The sequence below is a fragment of the Haliotis cracherodii genome, unplaced genomic scaffold (genome assembly GCF_022045235.1).
Source record: "Haliotis cracherodii isolate W230 unplaced genomic scaffold, xgHalCrac1.p SCAF_6, whole genome shotgun sequence".
Lineage (NCBI taxonomy): Eukaryota > Metazoa > Mollusca > Gastropoda > Lepetellida > Haliotidae > Haliotis > Haliotis cracherodii.
This window is the reverse complement of record NW_027266319.1, coordinates 37,143,920-37,164,308: the sequence shown is the minus strand read 5'-3', so window position 1 is coordinate 37,164,308 and position 20,389 is coordinate 37,143,920. Positions and strand designations below refer to the sequence as shown.

The window sequence follows — 20,389 nt, the reverse complement described above, 5'->3', positions numbered from 1 at the left end:
AGATCAGCCATGGTTTGACTCAGAATGTGATTTCAATCGATCAGAAACGCTGAGGCTACTGAAAGTTTTTAGATCAAAGAACAGTGAGTCACTACATTTATATATTACTTAACGCAATAAATATAATGACCTAATAGGGAGTAAAAAGAGACTAAATAATGCTAAATAATAATGTGTTGGAGACATTTTACTAGCTAATATAAATGAGTTTTGGACTGTGCTAAAGAAATATACAACCAAGTCGTCAAAAAAGGACAATGTAAAAATATCAGAATGGTTTTCGTATTTCAAGAACTTATTTGAAGAATGTGACGCTTATTTGCCAGAACAGACTGAAAATTCTGATACTGACTATAATACTGATGATACGGCCGCCTGTATACTGGATTCTCCGATCACTCAAGAAGAGATACAAGAAGCAATCTATTTACTAAAAAACTCTAAATCTCCAGGGGAAGATAACCTTATCTCAGAATTTTTAAAAAACCTCCTCCGATATATTGTTGCCATACATAGATTTTTTGTTTAATTTCATTTTTGAATCATCTTATTTCCCTGAATCATGGAGTACGTGTGTCATAATCCCTTCGTATGAGTCAGGTGTTAAATCTGATCCTAATAATTATAGAGGTATTTCCCTTTTAAGCACTTTAGTAAACTTTATACATTAGTTCTTAATGCAAGATTGGTATTTTGGGCAAATTCGTACGACAAAATTAGCGAGTCGCAAGCGGGATTTCGAAAAAGATATAGCATAATAATATTTTCATTTTACAAACTATTATTCAAAACTACCTTCCAAAAAAGCGTGGCTAGTTTTATGCGCTTTTTGTGGACTTCAAAAAAACTTTCGGCTTTGTTAACAGATCTAAATGATGGGCTAAAACTAAAATCGTTGTTTTTAAAAATGGTGAAAATGTATCAAGAGTCAAAAAGTGGTATTTTAACGAGCACAAGCTTGAATGTGTTTCACCAGAGACCATGTAATAGATGATCTATCATACTCGTATGGTCTCTGCTTTCATGTTACAGAAGCGGTCGGGTAGCCTAGTGGTTAAAGCGTTCGCTCGTCACGCCGAAGACCCGGGTTCGATTCCCGACATGGGTACAATGTGTGAAGCCCATTTCTGGTGTCCCCCGCCGTGATATTGCTCGAATATTGTAAAACCATACTCACTGACTCATGTTACAAATACTTGGGATTAGTATTCTCTAGATCACCGCTGTGGTCTGCTCTGTTGATAGTGCATTAAATCATTATATATGTTAAATCCATTATCGCATGATCTATTTTTTAAAATCTATTGAATGCCTCTGAAGTTTGGGGTGTTCATAATTACGAAGAAATAAAAGTTGTACAAATGTTTGCAATCCGCAAACCAGGGGAGAATGCAGAAGATACCCAATGTACATATTTGCATTTAAACGTGTTGGTGGAAAATAATAGATATGCCTGAATCACGTTTGGTAAAGAAATGTTATAACTTATTATTGTTAGACTGTAGTAATGGTAAAACTAACTGGGCATCAAAAGTAAAACACATCCTATTCTCTACTGGTTTTGGTTACATATGGGAACAACAATTTATAAATAATATCTCCAGCTTTCTGTCGGAATTTATAGTCCGTCTAACAATATCTTTTGACCAAAATTGGCACGCTCTTTCATCAAGCTCTTTCATCAAGCTCAAAATCAACTCTTTACAATTTATTCAAAACTTTCGGCTTAGAAACATATTTAAAAGAATTATCAATTTTTAAATATAGGCGTGCCCTTGCGCAATTTAGATGCTGTTATCACCAGCTCCGAATTGAGACTGGGAGGTATAAATACACCGTTGATAAAAGTGTAAAAAATCCTCGGCAAGCCTCGGAATTTTTCCTCTTTTATCAGCTCGTGTTAATATATTTCATATCAAAAGACAGTGGGGTGAGATTCTCTATTTAATATGACACCTTTAGACCTGGTACCCCTTGGTAATAAGTATATATATATCTGTAGTAAAGCATCCTCTCCTCCATAATAGATGGTAAACCCATCAGATTTCATCCTGAACATGATCAACTGTATTGTAGTAAGGAGTAGCATTGTCGATATGTTCGTAGGTACTTTCTGTTGCTGAAACTTTTGTCCTCTCATCAAGATTCACATAGTGTCCCTCTGACATCTTGGTTTTCAAGCTCTCCAGTTGGTTCACCAGTCTGACATGCAAAATAACTTTGGCTATTTAGTACGGGACTAATGTTAAAGATCATTCAATGTGTCGAAGAAGCTGCATCGCTAAACAAATGTAGTACATGAACCAACATTAGTTTTCATAACATCGGGAATTATGAAGGGACGACAACCGTAAAACTCATACCTCCAAAGTGCCTTAAAAATATAGTTTGAAAAACAATTTGACAAGTTATTCTCAGTCAAAACAATAATGGTGTGGAAAACCGATTTTTAACAATGTGCACCCGATAATTTGTAAAGTTTTGAAATGTTAACATTTTGTTCAATTAAAGTGACACCATAATATTACACCATCACCATAACTTTGATCTGCATTTCGAGAGGATAAAAAGTGAACAAACTGTCTACTTGATCTTCGAGAGGATACCGGTTTTACAAAATCCTCAACACTATTTGTGAGGTGAGTATGTATTATTCTCTTATTGGAAGGGTATATTTCTATAATGTAAGGATATTTTTGCGATGTATGACCGGGTCCAGGTCTAAGCCTAACAAGTTATGATATCCCTTATTAGACACCATTTTGATACACAATGAGAAATAGATCAGTAGGTGTACTGAGCCTTAGAATCCCTAAGAGATGAGTAATAATAGAAATGTTCTTTTACACTGTTAAATGTATAGTTCTTGGTATGAATGAGGCAAATTATACTACCGTCTGTTATATATGGTTGCCCCAAACACAGTGAAGATCAGCATCACAGCAAGGGTGGCTGCTACTGGAATTCCCCAGTTGCATCCCTCACCTGTTGTGGTGCGAGAAACAGACAAATGTTAACCTAGCTTAGAAAAAACCACATAGAAGCTTTATGTACAACCGTTATTGAAATTAATCTGCATTGTGCATGTCTTGCAATCAGTGTTAAACACCAAAGAATATTCAGACATTTTATCATCATATTTAATCCTAAGACATATTTTCCTTCACGTGTGTTGTTTGCAACATAAAAGCGATACACAGAAGAAGAATCTTAAGTATATCTCATTCGTTGTTTATGCAATGCTAGAAAAGGAGTCTTTACATAATCCGCAATGTGATGTACAGTTAATCCCATACTTTCCAACGGCACACTCTGTCAGAATAGATATATAATCATTTCAAGTACAAGTGTCATGTTTGATATTTGACACCTGTATGTTTGGTGTCCATGACATTAGGGTTTCAATCCAAGAGTTTTATGGAAGCATATTACCACGATGTTCTCGCATTAGTATTATTCTGCCTTCATTTGCACACATGTCCTCATTTAGACAGTGTGGTTCATGTTGGCAACCCTCTTCATATGTTCCATTGTCTTTGCTAAATCGCAGGTTGGACTTGCAATGGCCACACTCAGACTGACACTTGTTGCCAAAACGAAAGTTGCTACGCTAAGTGTAGTATGTGAAATAAGTAATTTCAGGGTTCAATACACACAATACAAGTAGACTGGTGCATATCAATAGCAAATGTAAGTTCTGAGCAGAGCTCTTTGTGTTGTCACATTCAGTCGTTTCCCCGTAACTTACCAATGCCTAAGCAGATATGATTAATTAAGATGAAGTCCGCCAGGACATATGGTGATAATGTACAACCACATGGCACTGCAGCATGTAATGTGTTTCACATTTGTCCATGAACAGTTCATGGTATGAATGACGTGGCTACGAAAATATCAGATATGTAAGTTATGGATGCTAGTTAACCTTGAGGGTAACTCCATATGTTTATATAACGGCAATAGCCATCATTGGTACTCACGTTGTAGACATGTGCCGTCATTAATCCACCCCGCTGCACATCCCGCAGGACAGGTTCCTGTCTTTTTGTCACAGATTTCACCATCAAGACAGTTTCCACACTGGGAGGCACAGTTGATACCATAGGAACCGTCTGGACATGCTGCACACACATATACACATAATGAACATATGGTGTAATCGTATAATTAGGAATATTAGTCTTCATTGAAAATCATACAGGGTCACCTTGTTGACATGAAGCATCATGCTGCCACCCTGCTGCACAGCCTCTTGGACATGTTCCGTTTGTCTTATGGCAGATGTCACCATCAAGACAGTATCCACACTGGGAGGTACAGTTGCTACCAAAGGATCCATCTGCACATGCTGTAAACACGAGCGGTAGTAATAGCATGTGCATTCTCAAAAACTCGAAGGAATTTTGCTGGAAGTTTCGCAATCTCGGAAAAGAATCAAGTTCCATTACGTCAAACATTTCATTTTTCAACTTTGTACACTACTGTCCCACACGATAAACTTAAGGAAGAACTTCATTCATTGGGGCATGTGTTACTAACCTCAATGGCCATATATAGTTACATTTCTGTCTTTAAAGTAATTTAATCGAAACCGTGAGTGGGCGCAGCACACCAGTGACGCCTTGAAAAGAACGTTAGGCGGTAGAGAATGGGGAAAAATATATCATAAATGCCATACTTTGACCAGTTAAAATCCAATTTTATTGTAGTCAGACTATTATATGGCAACATAAAAAGACAGCGGGAAATCATTATTTTGAAATAGATATATTAAACGCTGCAAATAAAAAAAGCGATCTTGGAATATACTATTTTCGATATAATAATGGTTTGGGATCAAATTTATTCCGAAAATTGCATCACAAGTTATATTTTCTAGCATTTCCTAACTGGATTACCGGCAGATTGGGAGGAAACGTGAATACAGGTGATTGCTATTTCACAGACGCGAATTTCATCACCTGTTCGTTGACCTGAATTCGCTGTACTGATACGATGTAGTTTTATTCGCGAATAATATTATACATCATACAATTGATATTTGTTTACCTCCGTAGAATTTGGGTAGGGGATCTAACTAACAAGGGATTCAAGTATCCGGAATACGTTTATCCGGCTAATATTTCGAAAACACAACTGTCCGGATAAGTGAGGTTCGACTGTACAAACCTGTTAACATGCTAACTCGACGTTGAAAATTTCTTCAAATTGGTAAATATCGCAATATTATCAGATAGTATGACATCAACGCTATGGCGACAATCCCTGTTATACATTGTTAGATTCCTGTTCTTCATTGACACAATTCAAATAGCTGTACATTTTGACTTACTTTTCAACAGGAAGGTTATTCGAACTTGTTATGCATGATTTTTACTGAATCACCGGTTTTGAAAATGAAGGATAATAAGTTCATCTACCATTTAATATAACAGCAAATTACGTTTTGGGGTGAATTCAATGGTACGAAACTGTTCATTTTTAAAAATGCATTTAAATAGACCACTCAGCGCCCCCACAAAGATTAAGAAACAATGACTGTACTCGCAAGCTTTTTGTGTGTACATAATTAGAGTGTACCTGAGCGTACATGAGATACCTCCCAATGGCTCCCATGAAATGTTATTTCTATTTTTATACCATTTTCAGCACATACCTGTTTGGCAGTCGGCACCAATAAATCCTGGGAAACATCCACTAGAACAGTGACCAGTGATCTTGTCACATATTTCAGTACTGCTAAGGCACCGGCACTTTTTGCCACAATCTTGAGAAAACCAGCCATCACTGCAAACTGATTATTGTTTACCATATTCAAAGACATTCATTTTGTTGTCTAATTGCACTTTTATAAAATATAAGTTGAAATGCTCGAGGAGGATTTTGGTAGTTTTGCTATAAAGTGTATTTACTGTTTGTTTATTGTTATCATTTTGATATATGATATTCTACGTCTAACATACATGTAAAGAAAGTAACAAAGTAACACCTCCTGGTGATTATAATCACTTTGGAACAACTCATATAACTTCATAAGGAGTGATAGTATATACTGTACGTCCCAATAGGAGCAACAAGTTTGGTGAACTACTGATTGGAGATAAAACCACTTTCCGCTCTTTTTCATGAAAAACCAAATCAGTTCGTACCTGAATGGATAGGGAGAGCTATATAGTTCATTTTATATGACACAATGTCGAAATATGTGAAATCAAATAGCCACGGCATACCAAATATCTGCACTTCACATAAAGTAATGAATTTCAGGGAACCAGGTATCCGTATAGAGACCGTGGTTCCTGTCAGTGGCTGGCGGCAGGTGACGTTAGCTAGAGGAGGAGGATGTTCAGTTGACGACCAGTTGTAGCACATCTGGCTGCCAACAAGAATCTGCATGCCGTTGTTTCTTTCTTGAACTGTACAGAATGAATGTAGAAATGAAGTCAAGAACATCGCTATGTAAGTGCAATAACAGCAAGAGTAAGTGTTAAACCCCATTTCAACTCACCTCCAGATCTGGATAACAACTTCAAACTCAACTTTTGATACTTAATGAGGCAGCACGATCAATTCAGGACAAACCAGAAAGGTCATTGTGAGTACTTGCAAAACATAGCAGCCACTTGACGTCACAATTTCAAGAAGGCTGCTCGTGGGGATTTCGGGTTAGACGACCAAACGGATCGGATGGTAAGGCACAATGACTTGGTTGATTAGGAAATTCCTCGATTCTGATTGATGAAACAAAGTGATCAAAGTGAAAATATCAATAACCGCATCTGATTGAAACAGCCTTTTTGATGACCGCATCACCTATGAAGCTAATATTCATTAAACTAATATCTTTCTCAGTTATTGTACGTGGGCATTTTAGAATATTTCCGATCCGTGAAGATCTGGGAAAGAATATGACTTCAGCAACCCATGCTTGCCGTAAAAAGCGACTATGCTTGTCGTAAAAGGCGACTAACGGGATCGGGTGTTCAGGCTCGCTGACTTGGTTGAAGCATGTCATTGTATCCCAATTGCGTGGGTCGATGCTCGTGATTTCAATCACTTGATTGGCTTGTCCAGACTCGATTATTTACAGACCGCCGTCATATAGCTTGAATATTGCTGAGCGCGGCTTTAAACAAGAAACAAACAACAAATTAGAATAATTCCTGTGTCATAATTAGCGGTCTCATGTCATTATAAGGACGTGCGACGCGGTAGTAAACCTTGCGAGACATGCTTGATATTCTTTATGGGTGGCCACTTCAGGTTGGCTTCAACACTTTTTAATGCCTGTTTATAATGTAAGTAAAGTAAGATTTTCGAAAACCAAACTTTGTGGAATGACTTTTATCGTCGTTTCCTTAAATCAGACAGACAACACAGTGAAAAAAATTGAACTTAAAACATATTATAATACAGATAAACATACCACAACAATGGAGATCTACGTTACTTGTAGAAGTAACGATGCTTAATTTTAAATTTGGAAACTCACGCCGTGCGTTCGGTTCCAAATTCAATTTAGCATATCTCCTTTTTTATCTAAACGTTTTTATGTGTTTTCAACGAGAAATGCAACTGATACAAACGTATTTTAAACAATCCGATGTGTCGTGAAGTGATCGACTGCTGCTGTGAAAAAGGAATTCCTCGTTCGTTAGTTTTCCTCATAGTAACTACTCCTCAACAATTGCATTTTGCAGTTATATATATTGTATCACGCTTACACCTTTTTATGTGTGTGTACTCACGGTCGTCACGTAGATAGAGTCTGATGTGTTGTATCTTTTCTGGACGTGATGTGTTCAGGTTCACAGTCCAGGTGGGATCTGTCTCATTACGTGTATGAGCACACGTTAGTGGCGTGCTCCTGGCATCTGTGGTGGCTCTGCCGTCTACAGCAAGTCCTGCTCCGTAGTTATTTGGTAGACCATACAATGTGCTACTCTGGCTGCATGATCTTCTCAACGCAACATTTTCTAAAATATGAATACATAATCAGCATCACAATAATCGGTGACTTGTATTCGTGATATTACATCTACCCACCGACCTCACACTCACGTTTCTGGCAATTTTAACCGAACCATCCTTCCTGGCATCTGTCTGGACTGCCGACCTGGCTACAGTGAGTGGAGGGGAAAAGGGTGCAGGCAGTAGTGGTGTTACAGTGACATTCAGTATATGTTTGTATAAAGGTACCTCGACATGACTGATAGTGAGCATTACTGATTCAAACATGAACCTACATAACAGTGAACATATACACTCTTCAAAAATAAGAAACGTACATGTATTATGTATTTCATTGGACCTGACTACACAACAAATCCTGTATATATATATTGGATATTTGTTATTGGAAAATGTTGGTGGCCTGATATTCGACAAACGGTGCGTCAAAACGCAGCCATTGTCGATTTGTAATGACTTAAAGGCATTGTCTTCACACTTGTTCAAAAATGTAATGGAGGAAAACAGTAAAGCAAAATACACGTGCAGCAAGTTATAGTATTCGTAACCCGTGGTAGAGGCTAAAGAAAGGCAAGCATAAGCCAATAATTTGTCATTCAATTGTCAACATTTTTCAAGTTCGAAAATGACGAGACTCAGCGCTGCCGATCGTAACATCGCCACAGGAGTTATCCAAAGAGGGGAATCGCAGTCTTCTGTTGCACGCCACTTTAACGTCCACCACAGCACAATTTGCCGCCTTTGAGACCGATACACACAGTTCAATTCCACTGCAGACCGTCGGAGAACCGGCCGATCAAGAGTTACCAACCCTGCACAATATCGCTACATTCGACTGTTCCACTTACATCATCGCAATGCCACAGCTACGGAGACTGCAGGACGCATCCCTGGTTTGAGGAGGATATCGGACCAGACTGTCAGGAACCATCTTCGCGAGGCTGGAATCCGACCCAGAAGACCAGTTGTCGTCCCTGTTTTGCAACAGATCCATCGACAGTGACGCTTGCGTTGGTGACATACCCTACAGCCTTATAATTTGAGAAACTGGAGGAGAGTGTGGTTTAGCGATGAATCATGATTTCTTCTTCACCGGCGAGATTGAAGACGAAGTGTTTATCGTCGTCGAAATGAGCGTTTTGACCCACATTATGTACGTGAATTCGACAATTTCGGTGGCGGTAGTGTCATGCCGTGGAGGGCCATATCTTACACCACGAGATCTGACTTTGTTGTGGATCAGGGAAATATGACAGCAAATCACTACATGAATCAAATTCTTCAACCTCACCTTCTTCCAATCATTGACCGTCAGAGGGACCTGTTTCAACAGGACATCGCTCCACCGCACACAGTTCGTGTCACGGTAAACTACCTCCATAATGCCAACATCAACGGCTTGCCATGGCCGTCGAGATCTCCAGATCTCAACCCAATCGAACACCCCTGGGATGAACTCGATCGACGTGCCCGTCACATCGGAACACGCCGCAGACACTCCCACACCTGGCCAACGTGTTACAAGCAGAATGGCGCAGAATTCCGCAAGACAGAATTCGTACACTTATCCAGTCAGCGCCGAGGAGATGCAGAGCCGTGATTGCTACCCGGGGCGGTCACACGTGATACTGAGTCCAGCGCCACCTTGTGGCCTTATTTGACATGACAATGAACATTTGTCAATGGCTTTGTACAACGATAACATGTGGCTATCGAGCTCCGTAATTTCATATTTGAATCTATGATATTAAATTAAATATATCGAATTTATTAGGTACAATAGATTTACAAAAAATCTACCTGTGCGTTTCAGTTTTTGGAGAGTGTAGACAGGGTTTTTGGATAGGTAACTGTTTGTGAATCAAACCTACAGGTTAGTCAAATGTTTATTTTTTATACTTATTTCACATTCTGTGGATAACGTTCCTACCAGTGAGGGTACCAGTGACACAGGCCAAAAGCAGTCCCATCCAGACCAAACCCATGTCGGATACCTCACTGAAAAGACAACAATAAACTTGCATAATACTGATGTCATAAATCCTTTTATCACAATGCACAAGGCCAAACTGTTTTTATTGTGCAATATTATTCTAAACGAACTAATACATCATAATGATCCTATCATGAAAAGGAGTCAGAGTTGCGTCCTTTGGGCATGAACCTATTGTCGCCTGGCATATTGTGATATAACTCATTAAATATTCTGTCATTTTCAAAGCGTCGTGAAACAAAACCCTTTCACTTAGTTGGTCAGTGAGTGAGTGAGTGAGTGAGTGAGTGCGTGAGTGAGTGAGTGAGTGAGTGAGTGAAAGAGTGATTGAGTGAGTGAGTGAGTGAGTGAGTATATGTTTATCGCTGTTTTATATTAGGGCGTATTATAATTAGTTTGATGATGGAGAACAAAAATTAAATTATGGGAAAAGACTTATAATATGATTTTAAATAATAATCTGCATTGTATCTTATGGATGTATACATGTTCACGTATGACTCAATTAACACATTATACAGATGACTACATTACAACATTAACAGAAAGAACTCACCTCTAAAAATCAGCACCTCACAGTGCCTCTAGTATGGCTGGTGCATATGTGTTAGCAACTATCTAGTGAATCAAGTGAACAATTCAAAGCATCTATCAGTGTAAACACGAAAACGTCGTTTTTTTCCGTATATGGACATTGAACGGAAAAACGATTAAACAGTCATTAAGATTGATTAATTTGAAATTGTCCGGAAAAGCTTCGAGTTTTTCAAGCGTAAAATGGGCGGAAAAACGATGCTATTTGGTCCGCCTTGTACAACAGTTAACGGCCAATCAGATGGCGAGGGTCCCCAACATCGTGTTATAATTCATTATCACCATGTCTCATTTTGGTATGCATGATGATTATGTTTCTGAGACCATGTGAGAAATGTGGTGGAACTGTAGACTTATCTATTCTTAAACTGGATGTATAACGAGAAAAGGTTTTGATGTTCCTTTGAATAATTGTGATGCATTCCACAATGTACTGACAGTGGGGTAGGATACACCCAACTTTTCGCCAACGCCCGGTGTCATCACTATTTAGATTCATACACATGCTCATAACATGGTCGAAATCGTACAATGGACACTTCTTTTGACAGACATTTCTTTTGAAGATGGAAAGTTTGTCGCTTTTTATTATAATTAGTATTATTTACAGATTAAAATTTAAAAAAATGCAGCAAAGAGGGTGTGGGTGATCCTGACACAGTCATGCTGATTAGGCTCATCATCAGCTCAGGGCCCGTGCCCCCTCTACACGCAGCCCAGGCAGCGAATGGGACTTCTCCTAGGAAGCGCTGCCTTGTCGAACCCACCCGGAACTTTTCGGAGAATGTGAAGACTCCCCAACACTGCAGCCTTCTGCATTACCCAGATTGTCGGAAGGGCTGTATTCCTGGTAGCAAACCCCAAACTCCCAATGTAAGTCAACAGATTGGGAGGTACCAAACCTAAGGCACCTAGAACAATGGGGAGTCGGGCAACTTGGTACTTGGGATGCAAGCGTGACATTTCGAAAGTGAGGTCTGCATATTTGCCATGTTTTTCCTCAATCTTTTCGATCACATTAGCGTCAAATGGGACAGAAAAATCAATAATATAAATAATTTCATTGGGATATAAAAGGATAAGATCAGGTTTGTTGGCCTGGATATATCTGAGGCCTATTATTATTATTTAAGTGTTGTTTCTCAAGCTGTCATGTAAGTTTCAGGACTCTTTTATTGAGTCTTTTACTTGCTCAAACGAGCATTCTGAGATGCACCTGAGATTTTAGCATCTTCATGTTCTCTTTTATATGGGGCCGAATACATTCACTCGCCAAACCAGCCCGGGCACAATCCACATTGTAGTTCCATGAGACAGATTACGAGGATCATAAGATGTGGTCTTTTTTTAAAAAAAACATTGGTAGAGTACATATTAAGAAAACGTGAAAGACACAAATTTTCCATCTGCGCAGGTTCAAACTGCTTTTTCAAGTAGTGAGTATGGTTTTACGCTGCTTTTAGCAATATTCCAGCAATATCAGGGCGAGGGACACCAGAAATGGGCTTCACACTTTGTACCCATGTCTGTAATTGAACCCGGGTCTTGACACGGCTCACGTGACGAGCGAACGCTTGAACCAATAGGCTACCCGACACCCGTAATTTCAAGTGAGGTGTTTACAAAAAGCTTCTCCCGGCACTCGGTTGTGTTTACATTGTCAGTCATTGTACGAAACTGAAACACCGCCACCTTGCGGGCTATTTACAGTCAGGGCGGGGCTTTAAGCCCGTGTAGAGATATTTGAACGAGGTGCAGTGCAGTTGAAATGTGATCATGTGTTTACAAAAGCTGTCCATGAATCCAGAGCAATTACATGGTTAAATGGGACAGTGTAGGAAAGTACAGTTGACAACTATGTGTGCTCATCATCAAGTAGTATCTAAGTAATATGATATTAATACTAGGTATTTTCGCATACAGCAACTACCTTCGATACACACAAACGCGTACACACGCGCGCGCACACAGAGAGAGAGAGTGGAATGAACAGAACTATGTCAGTACTCACCTCACACGTCAACGTCACATAACTGTGCAATACAGTGTCTCTACAGGAGTCCGTGTGTAGGCTACAAGGAAGTGAATTGAGCGAAGGTAAGGTTCACATGATCGAGGCATTGTGTCCGTCACTTCCGTGAATGATCTCTGCTAACATTGGGGTTGATGGTAAACACAATGATACTCATATATCTAAGGCTCACCTGATATCGTGTATTATCCACATAACACTTTGCTATACCTGTGTATATAAACAATCTAGAAACGTAACCATATAAAAGCAATTCTAGCCAGCTCTAGCTAGTTCTATTCCACATATGAAATCAGCATGGGGACAATTTTTATTTTTTATTTTTAGAGTCGTGAAGGGTATTGTGTAATATATGATTTCATTGACTAAATGTTTGTCTATTCTTGTCTCTACAATACCATGACTGCATAGTTTTCACGTCGACATGTCAAATATCAAGATTTGGTGGTAAACGTCATCAGGGGAAACAGCTATAGAATACCTATGCTATCATATGAAGGGACCACAACAATCCTTACTGAGCAGTAACTACTACTCAAAAGAAGTTAAAGAACACACGATTCTTTCACATGACTAGAACTTTAATCTGTCATGACATATGAAAGAATCTAGTGTTCTTTAACTTCTTGTGAGTAGTATGTAGTTTGTCCGTGAAAACTAATGTTTTGTTTTGTTCTACCATGGGGGGGGGGGGTTAAAGTTATGCAAGGTATGTGAGTGGCCATGTATGTGGATGTTCCCTGAAACATAAATGTGTGAACTTTCCATGATGAAGATGTTTTCGGATAATTGACGTTCGAGACTACATTCCCTGAATCGATACATTGACTTATCTCAGCTTTACAGTTGATATATTTGATCTAATAATATTTTATGATTTAAACCCGTGTGTATTCCCACTATTCCCATTAAATCGCAATGTGCGTTGAAGTTCTATTGTTCCTTGAACTGTGCCGATGTTTCTGATGGTAAACTGTTTCATGCATTTATCACTTAAAAGCTGCAAGATATCTACACCCGTACACAGCAGACGTAATTCAAAATGAATATATCATTTTCAGTTTCTACAAATTCGTAAATACTCGTGTCACTGCAATTTCTGGTCCATCGCTTGATTGTCTGATTTGTTTACAGGTCGCCGTGCAGGGTAGGAGTGAGTGAGTGAGTGAGTGAGTGTGGTTTTACGCCGCTTTTAGAAATATGCCAGCAATATCACGGCGGGGAACAACAGCAATAGGCTTCACATACTGTACCCATGTCGGGAATCGAACCCTGGTCTTCGGCGTGACGAGTGAACGCTTTAACCACTAGGCTGCCTGGCCGTTCCCACTGCAAGTGGAGGTGAAACTATACTGGCTATCATCATAGTTGACTCAACTCAAGACCTTATCGTTGTAAGGTTCTCTTCCTTTTACAAACAGAGTTGTTTACCTTGTACGTTTTAAAGTAAGTAATGCACATATTAATGAACACGGTAGTTTCTTTTAGAAGAAGAGTGCATTAATCAAATGGTTATTTTATTTTAATGGGAAACCTAATGAGTGAAAAACATGGATATACGTAATGTCACATGAATGAAAATATTACGTTTGGCAAAACAAGCAATTTCCTATTTGATGATTGCAATTTGATTCATTGGTTACCCAATATTGTTTTTTATTTGTAAAGTATGCTTTTGTAAACTCATACATACAGGTTTAATTACAAATACAAATCTGATGTATAATATCAGTGATAATTATGCCATATAATCACGAACACGATACGTTTATCTCAAAAAAGTGTATCTTGAGCAAAAAGGGATAATTATGAATCAGACAAACATGAAATGATTGAGTATTTGTCATTCAGTAAACACAATCGTTATATCCGTTATGTAATTGCATCGCTATGTACTGAATTATATGTACTGAACAAATAAATAGTCTGAAGGACATTTTGCAATTCATAATTTTCAAAATGTATATCGACTGCACACGAGGAGCTATCATGCATATGCACACAGCAAAAATTACCAATCCCATGTCAGTATTTACCTCTCACATCACCAATCCGCAACTGTTCTCAAATGACGTCCCCACTTGCGCAGGTGCACATGTGTCGGCAACCAGGAAGTGAATGGCGTCAAGCAGTAACAGGTCACATGATCACTACAATAGTACACAAATTGTGAAAGCAAAGATAAATAAGATATGAGAGCATTGATCTAAAACCCACACACACCCCTTCCCCATACACTTTTATGTTGACATGAAATGTATAGACATAACAGTAGATAAAGTTAGACTGTTGTCTGTTTATCTATCTGCCATATTACAAAATGGTTAATATCTGCACCCCCGTTCTTCCCCCACCCCTTCTCTCACACTAATTCACACAAAACAACGTAATATTCTCCAATTACCTTCAGCACGGTATTTGTAACGGAATCATGAATAAGTGTGTCAGTGTGTGATATTTCTGCTATAGCATTGTCTTCTCTATCATGAAACAAATGAAGAATATAGACATCTAGTTTAATGTGAGCGAGTGAGTGTGTTTGGTATAACGCCGCTTGGAACAGTATATCGCTTATATCATGGCATTTCTGCTTGATGAGGGAGGGAAGCTAAGCCTGATCATGAAATGATTCAGGTCTTAGTTGTTTACCGTTTTGGTGAAACCCACGAGCATGTGTATATTACCTGGATTCAAGGTCAAGACATCGGGTTAAATGGAGTAAATGATGCAGGTTCATTCATATATCGTAATAACAAATTATACTTTGTTAACAAAGACCAAAGACCTTATATATGATATGTTAAATATGAGGGTGAGATTCATTCTGATTTATTATTTATCACCCAAAACTGGCTCCCACAGGAGATATCGCTTGGGTGAGATCAAGCGATATCTACACTGTAGATATCGCTGCAATGAAATTGCATCACAATGCTTTGCAGACCATTGTGACGTCATTGGTTACCATGACGACACAATCAAATGACATCACTAATGGCTCTGCTACTGAAGCTGTTAGCAGTACTTTTTACACTTAAGACAATGCTTATTACTGTCTACAAACAGAAAAAGTTGGAAGAATGATGTTGGATGATAAATAAAATCTCACCCTCGTGTCTTTTGAAATCAAATATATCAACACTCGTTGATAAAAGTGGCAAAAATCCTCGGCAAGCCTCGGAGTTTTCCCACTTTTATCAACTCGTGTTGATATATTTGATATCAAAAGACACTCTGGTCTGATTCTCTATGTATAACAAAAAGGATTAATGTGATGACCGTCTTGAACTTAACATTGGCACATCACCTCATGAAACTCAAAATGCGCTTCTTTTATTCGACTGAAACATTTACAGCCGAACTTTTTTGATGTTACAGAACGGTATATTTGATAATTCATTTCCTAAATGTTACATGATTGCATATGTTTATAATACAAACACGCAAAGTTGAGTGAAATAGTCATATTTATATCATATGGTAGAGTAGTTGCGTGTAATCTGTATTATGTGACTATGGAAAGGGTTTTGTCAATTTTATTTATAAGGTCTCGGCCGAAAAAAGTGACTAACGTCTGAGTTATGAGGTCTTAGCTATGTCACGTATTTGCCTTACACTCAATCACATCCTTGTTACCACTAAGAACTAACTCCCCATTTTGACAGTTATATCGTTGACAAGTAATGAAATAAATGTTGTTGTTTTTAAAACTAAAATGTAATGCATAAGTCATTGGATTGGTAACTCTCGCCATTTTATCTCTTTGAATTGTCGGTGTTGATTAAAATGATGTTGCCGGTTGCAAGGAAATAGATATTATGGTTCGTCATTACTCGCGCTTTTCCGTAGTCTGCATTAAAACTGACACCAGGAACATGTATGTTGCAATTGGTACTTCAGAAGAGTGCATCAATACAGGCAAGAGTTAGTTGTTTAACGTCCCCCTGAGCAGTACTTTTGTTATATAATGGCGTGACAACTTCAAGTGGATGACGGAAGCAAACCAAAGCTGATGCTCAGCGTACTCATAGACGTTAGATTAAATGGTAAAACATGACAGGAATAGTGACAATGATGATAATCGACAAAATCTAGGATTGAAAACCAGGCTAGGCTGATCATGCCACGACCAAGGACATTATTTGCCGTGTGCCATGGCCACTCCAAAGCTACACCTACACACAGGGCTTTATATTCAAATGAACGTTCATGGGGTCGTTGTCATGAAACCATCATTGCTTCTAATGAAGCGAGTGAGTATGTTTTTTCGCCGCTTATGTCTATGTTTATGTCTATGTGCTGAATGTATTACAAACTATATTTCCTCTCAGCGGTTTCAAGTATAGGATTCAGATACAAAAGAAGATGCTGCAATATATGATCATGTATTGTTTACAACAGCTGTATTTATCGAAACATACTGCATGGTTAAAGAGGACATTTCCAAGTAACAAGTTGCATAAAGTAGTAAACGCTTATAAAAACCTGCTTTTCATCTTGTACATGTACTACATAAATAATAGGCTGAACAATAAATGGCCGTACTAAAGTTATCATACAGTGTTTAAGTCGTCGACATACACACCAACACTTCACCTAGCTGCCCGCACACGTGTGTTTTAAATGATCAGAGAGGTTCGATTTCATGTTTAATGCCTGAGATATATCAGTACGTGTACATAAAGCATGTGATTAATCAGTGAGTGAGTGAGTGAGTTGGGTTTAACGCCGCTTTTAACTGTAGTGCAGTTATATCACGGCGTATCAGCTTAATGTGGGAGGAAACTTCGGTGAAACCCACGAACACGGGTATAGTGCTGACAACATAGAAACATAATCGGGGCAAACCGGGATTCGATCCCACAATCATAGGTTTCTGTGACGAATCACGTGAGGAAAGCATCTGAGGTCTTTCCCGGGTAAACAAGAAGCTGGCAGAATTTGCTGACAGGACTCGCGACAGTTGCATCCCTAAATTCCAGACGTACGTAGGTGCTTGATGCAGCTGACAATCTGACGTCAAGACATAAACTAAACCTATGATAACACTGCTTTCTAACGGTAAAAAGTTAAAGAAACAATTGACGAGACATACATATCAATGGTGAAATCAGTTTGATTTAATTTGTTAGTCATGAATGGAGTGTACAATAGAAGAACATTCGTCTATCATAACACAACAGTATATCAGTCACATTAGAACCTTTGACTTAATTCCCAAAGAAGGAGATGGATCATTTATCAAACAACCTTGACAATTGTGTGCATTTTAGTAACTGCACCTACGTCGAAACAGTTTAGCAGTTACCAGGCCCAAGGTTGGAGTAATCTCAAAACTTTTATAGTACTTTTTCCACAGTGATCACATTCCTAAATTTTGATGATGTTGGAACACAGTGATCATTTTAAAATATCAACGCTCTATTGACGTCAACAGAAATTTTTATTCCTGATTATGAACTATTCTTTTGGATAACATGACCATTGACTCCAACTGCCGGCTTTGCTGATGTTCAGTTAAAACCACTTCGCTATACATAGCTTGAATGAATAGGGGTGGTATACAGTGAAATAGCTTTCGCCTTATAATTGGGAAATAGTATATTAAGTTTATGGTGATAAGAGTTTATTCATACCACCATATGCGAATTTCGGTAACTTTTGGACAAATGAATAATGAGATGTGCCTAAGTAGCTTTCTGAAGTAGTAACTTGTGATCATCAGAGCAGTCTTCAGCATGGTGACAGGCTATGTCAAAGATTTAAGTCCCATACGTCCTAATTAATAGCATATCTACAAAATATTTCTAATTATTTCAGTTTACAAATAGGTTATTAATTGGAAAATACGATGAATACGGGTTTTTGTAGTTCAAATTACCCCCGATATTAGTATGACCACCCAACAGTGAACAGGTAAACAATATGGTGACAGTTCTTCTGTCATTTGATACATATTTGTTTGGAACGGACATCTATCTACTGGATTTAATTAATCTCCTTTCATCATATAATTTCTAATATCGCTTGCATCTTTTTGGGCTATATATTATTCAACATGATATATTTAATATATGTCTTTAATTCATGTATTAAGTATTTGTGCGTGTTTCACTAGATGAGGCTAGACTATATGTATGATAACACGGGGGTAAATATCTGTGGTCATAAGGTACGCATTTTAAATGTGATATCCAGAAATACGTACCATGAAACACAAACCTGCTTAGTATTTATTCATCCCCTCTCCCAGGTGTGTTTTCAGTTCTGGCAAGAAGGAGCATTAATCCCATACACCTGTGCAGATTTCAGTATCGGGTGTAGTTGTATTGTTGATGGCATGTAGCTTACTGTCTTATGTAATGCATGATATTTAATCCATGGCGGCCGTTGGTTGTAACACATATCCTTTGGACCAGGGATTCAAAGTTTTCACGTGTTGTTGTTCTAAATATGCATAGTCTCTCTGAAGGAAGCCACCAAGAATAGAACAGCCAGCCTGACAATGTTTGTGCCTTGCGACCGAACCATACGAAACAGAGAAGTTCCTGATGACACTAACCTTCAGTTTGTTTATCATCTTCACAGTGGCACAGCAACACATCACAGGCGAACGCATTGCGACATCTATAACTTGAAACAGCAGATCTTCAGTAAACCGGAATATATGCAAAAACAACTCGTTGATAAATGTGCTAGGTCAGTCACCCATTATTGATGAAGTAAACTGAGTTGATGAAATAATCCTTGTCTGTAAATGAAATATATATTATATACATACCACTCGTTTAAGTATCGCAAAACCAAAGTTACATTGTAATTGCGAGTTCATTTTCAATGAAGAGATTTTCAAATGGTACACTGCGTGTTGCCACATCATCTGCCTGTAGAATGGTAGCCTCCTTAAATGCCCTTAACAACTGTTCTTTGGAACAATGATAACGGAAATGCCAAAGCGTACTATCCCAGAAATTCAAAGATGGCAAATCATTGGCATGCACGAAATTGGCATGTCATGTCGGGCTATTGCTATCGTGTTGACCATAAATCAAAGAAAGAGACATTGACTGGACATGTGAGGGGCTTGCCGAGATAAGGACGTCCAGTGCCTGGGAGGACAAGGTCCTTGTATGCCAGACCAAAACGGCTGCTCACTTCCACTTCAACTGTTCTTCGTCATCACTGGCTTATCAACAAAAGAGTGTCGCTTAGCCCCATCAGACGTTGACTGGATGCGGCAGGATTAAGGACCAGAAGACCAATAAGGCATCCGCTCTTCTTACCCCAACACATGTGGGACCGCATGACTAGCATGGAGTCAGGCTCGAGTACACTGGAACTTGAGGTCGTGAAAGGAGCATTCATTGTCTAATGAGAGTAATGGGAGGACTCGAGTCTTAAGGCAAAGAAGAACATCTTGCCATCTAGCCAACATTCAGGAAACAGTCGCAGACGGTAGAGGCTCGGTGATAGTATGGAGATGCTGCTTCTTTCACTGTACACATTGATCATAGTTTAGGGGAAATTAAATGGACCACATTGTAACCATGCACGTGCCACACTTCCTGTCTTTGTGGACGACAATGCCCGTCCCCAGCAAGCAAGAACTGTGACTGACCATCTCCAGAACAACGCCATTTAGACTCTGCCTTGGCATCTGTGAGATCATTTACATAGGGCACGTTGAGTTGGATGCAGGCACCATTCAGTAAAGAAATTCCAAGAATTAACCCAGGCTTTGCAACAAATCCCTCAGGCATCTGATCATGAGTATGAGGAGACGTCACGGATGTGTACGG

The 20,389-nt window shown here is 38.8% G+C and overlaps 1 protein-coding gene across 1 annotated transcript; it reads right to left on the bottom strand.

The window, feature by feature from the left end:
• Positions 1-1,705: 1,705 nt before the first annotated feature.
• LOC139444713 (uncharacterized) lies at positions 1,706-9,965 on the bottom strand. The gene is made up of 8 exons (XM_071225646.1): positions 9,902-9,965; positions 7,749-7,976; positions 6,231-6,416; positions 5,657-5,794; positions 4,208-4,348; positions 3,981-4,121; positions 2,895-2,985; positions 1,706-2,202 (listed from the first exon to the last, which is right to left on the bottom strand). Exons 1-8 carry the CDS (start codon positions 9,954-9,956, stop codon positions 2,040-2,042), a joined length of 1,143 nt encoding a protein of 380 aa, XP_071081747.1. The 5' UTR covers positions 9,957-9,965; the 3' UTR covers positions 1,706-2,039.
• Positions 9,966-20,389: the final 10,424 nt, after the last annotated feature.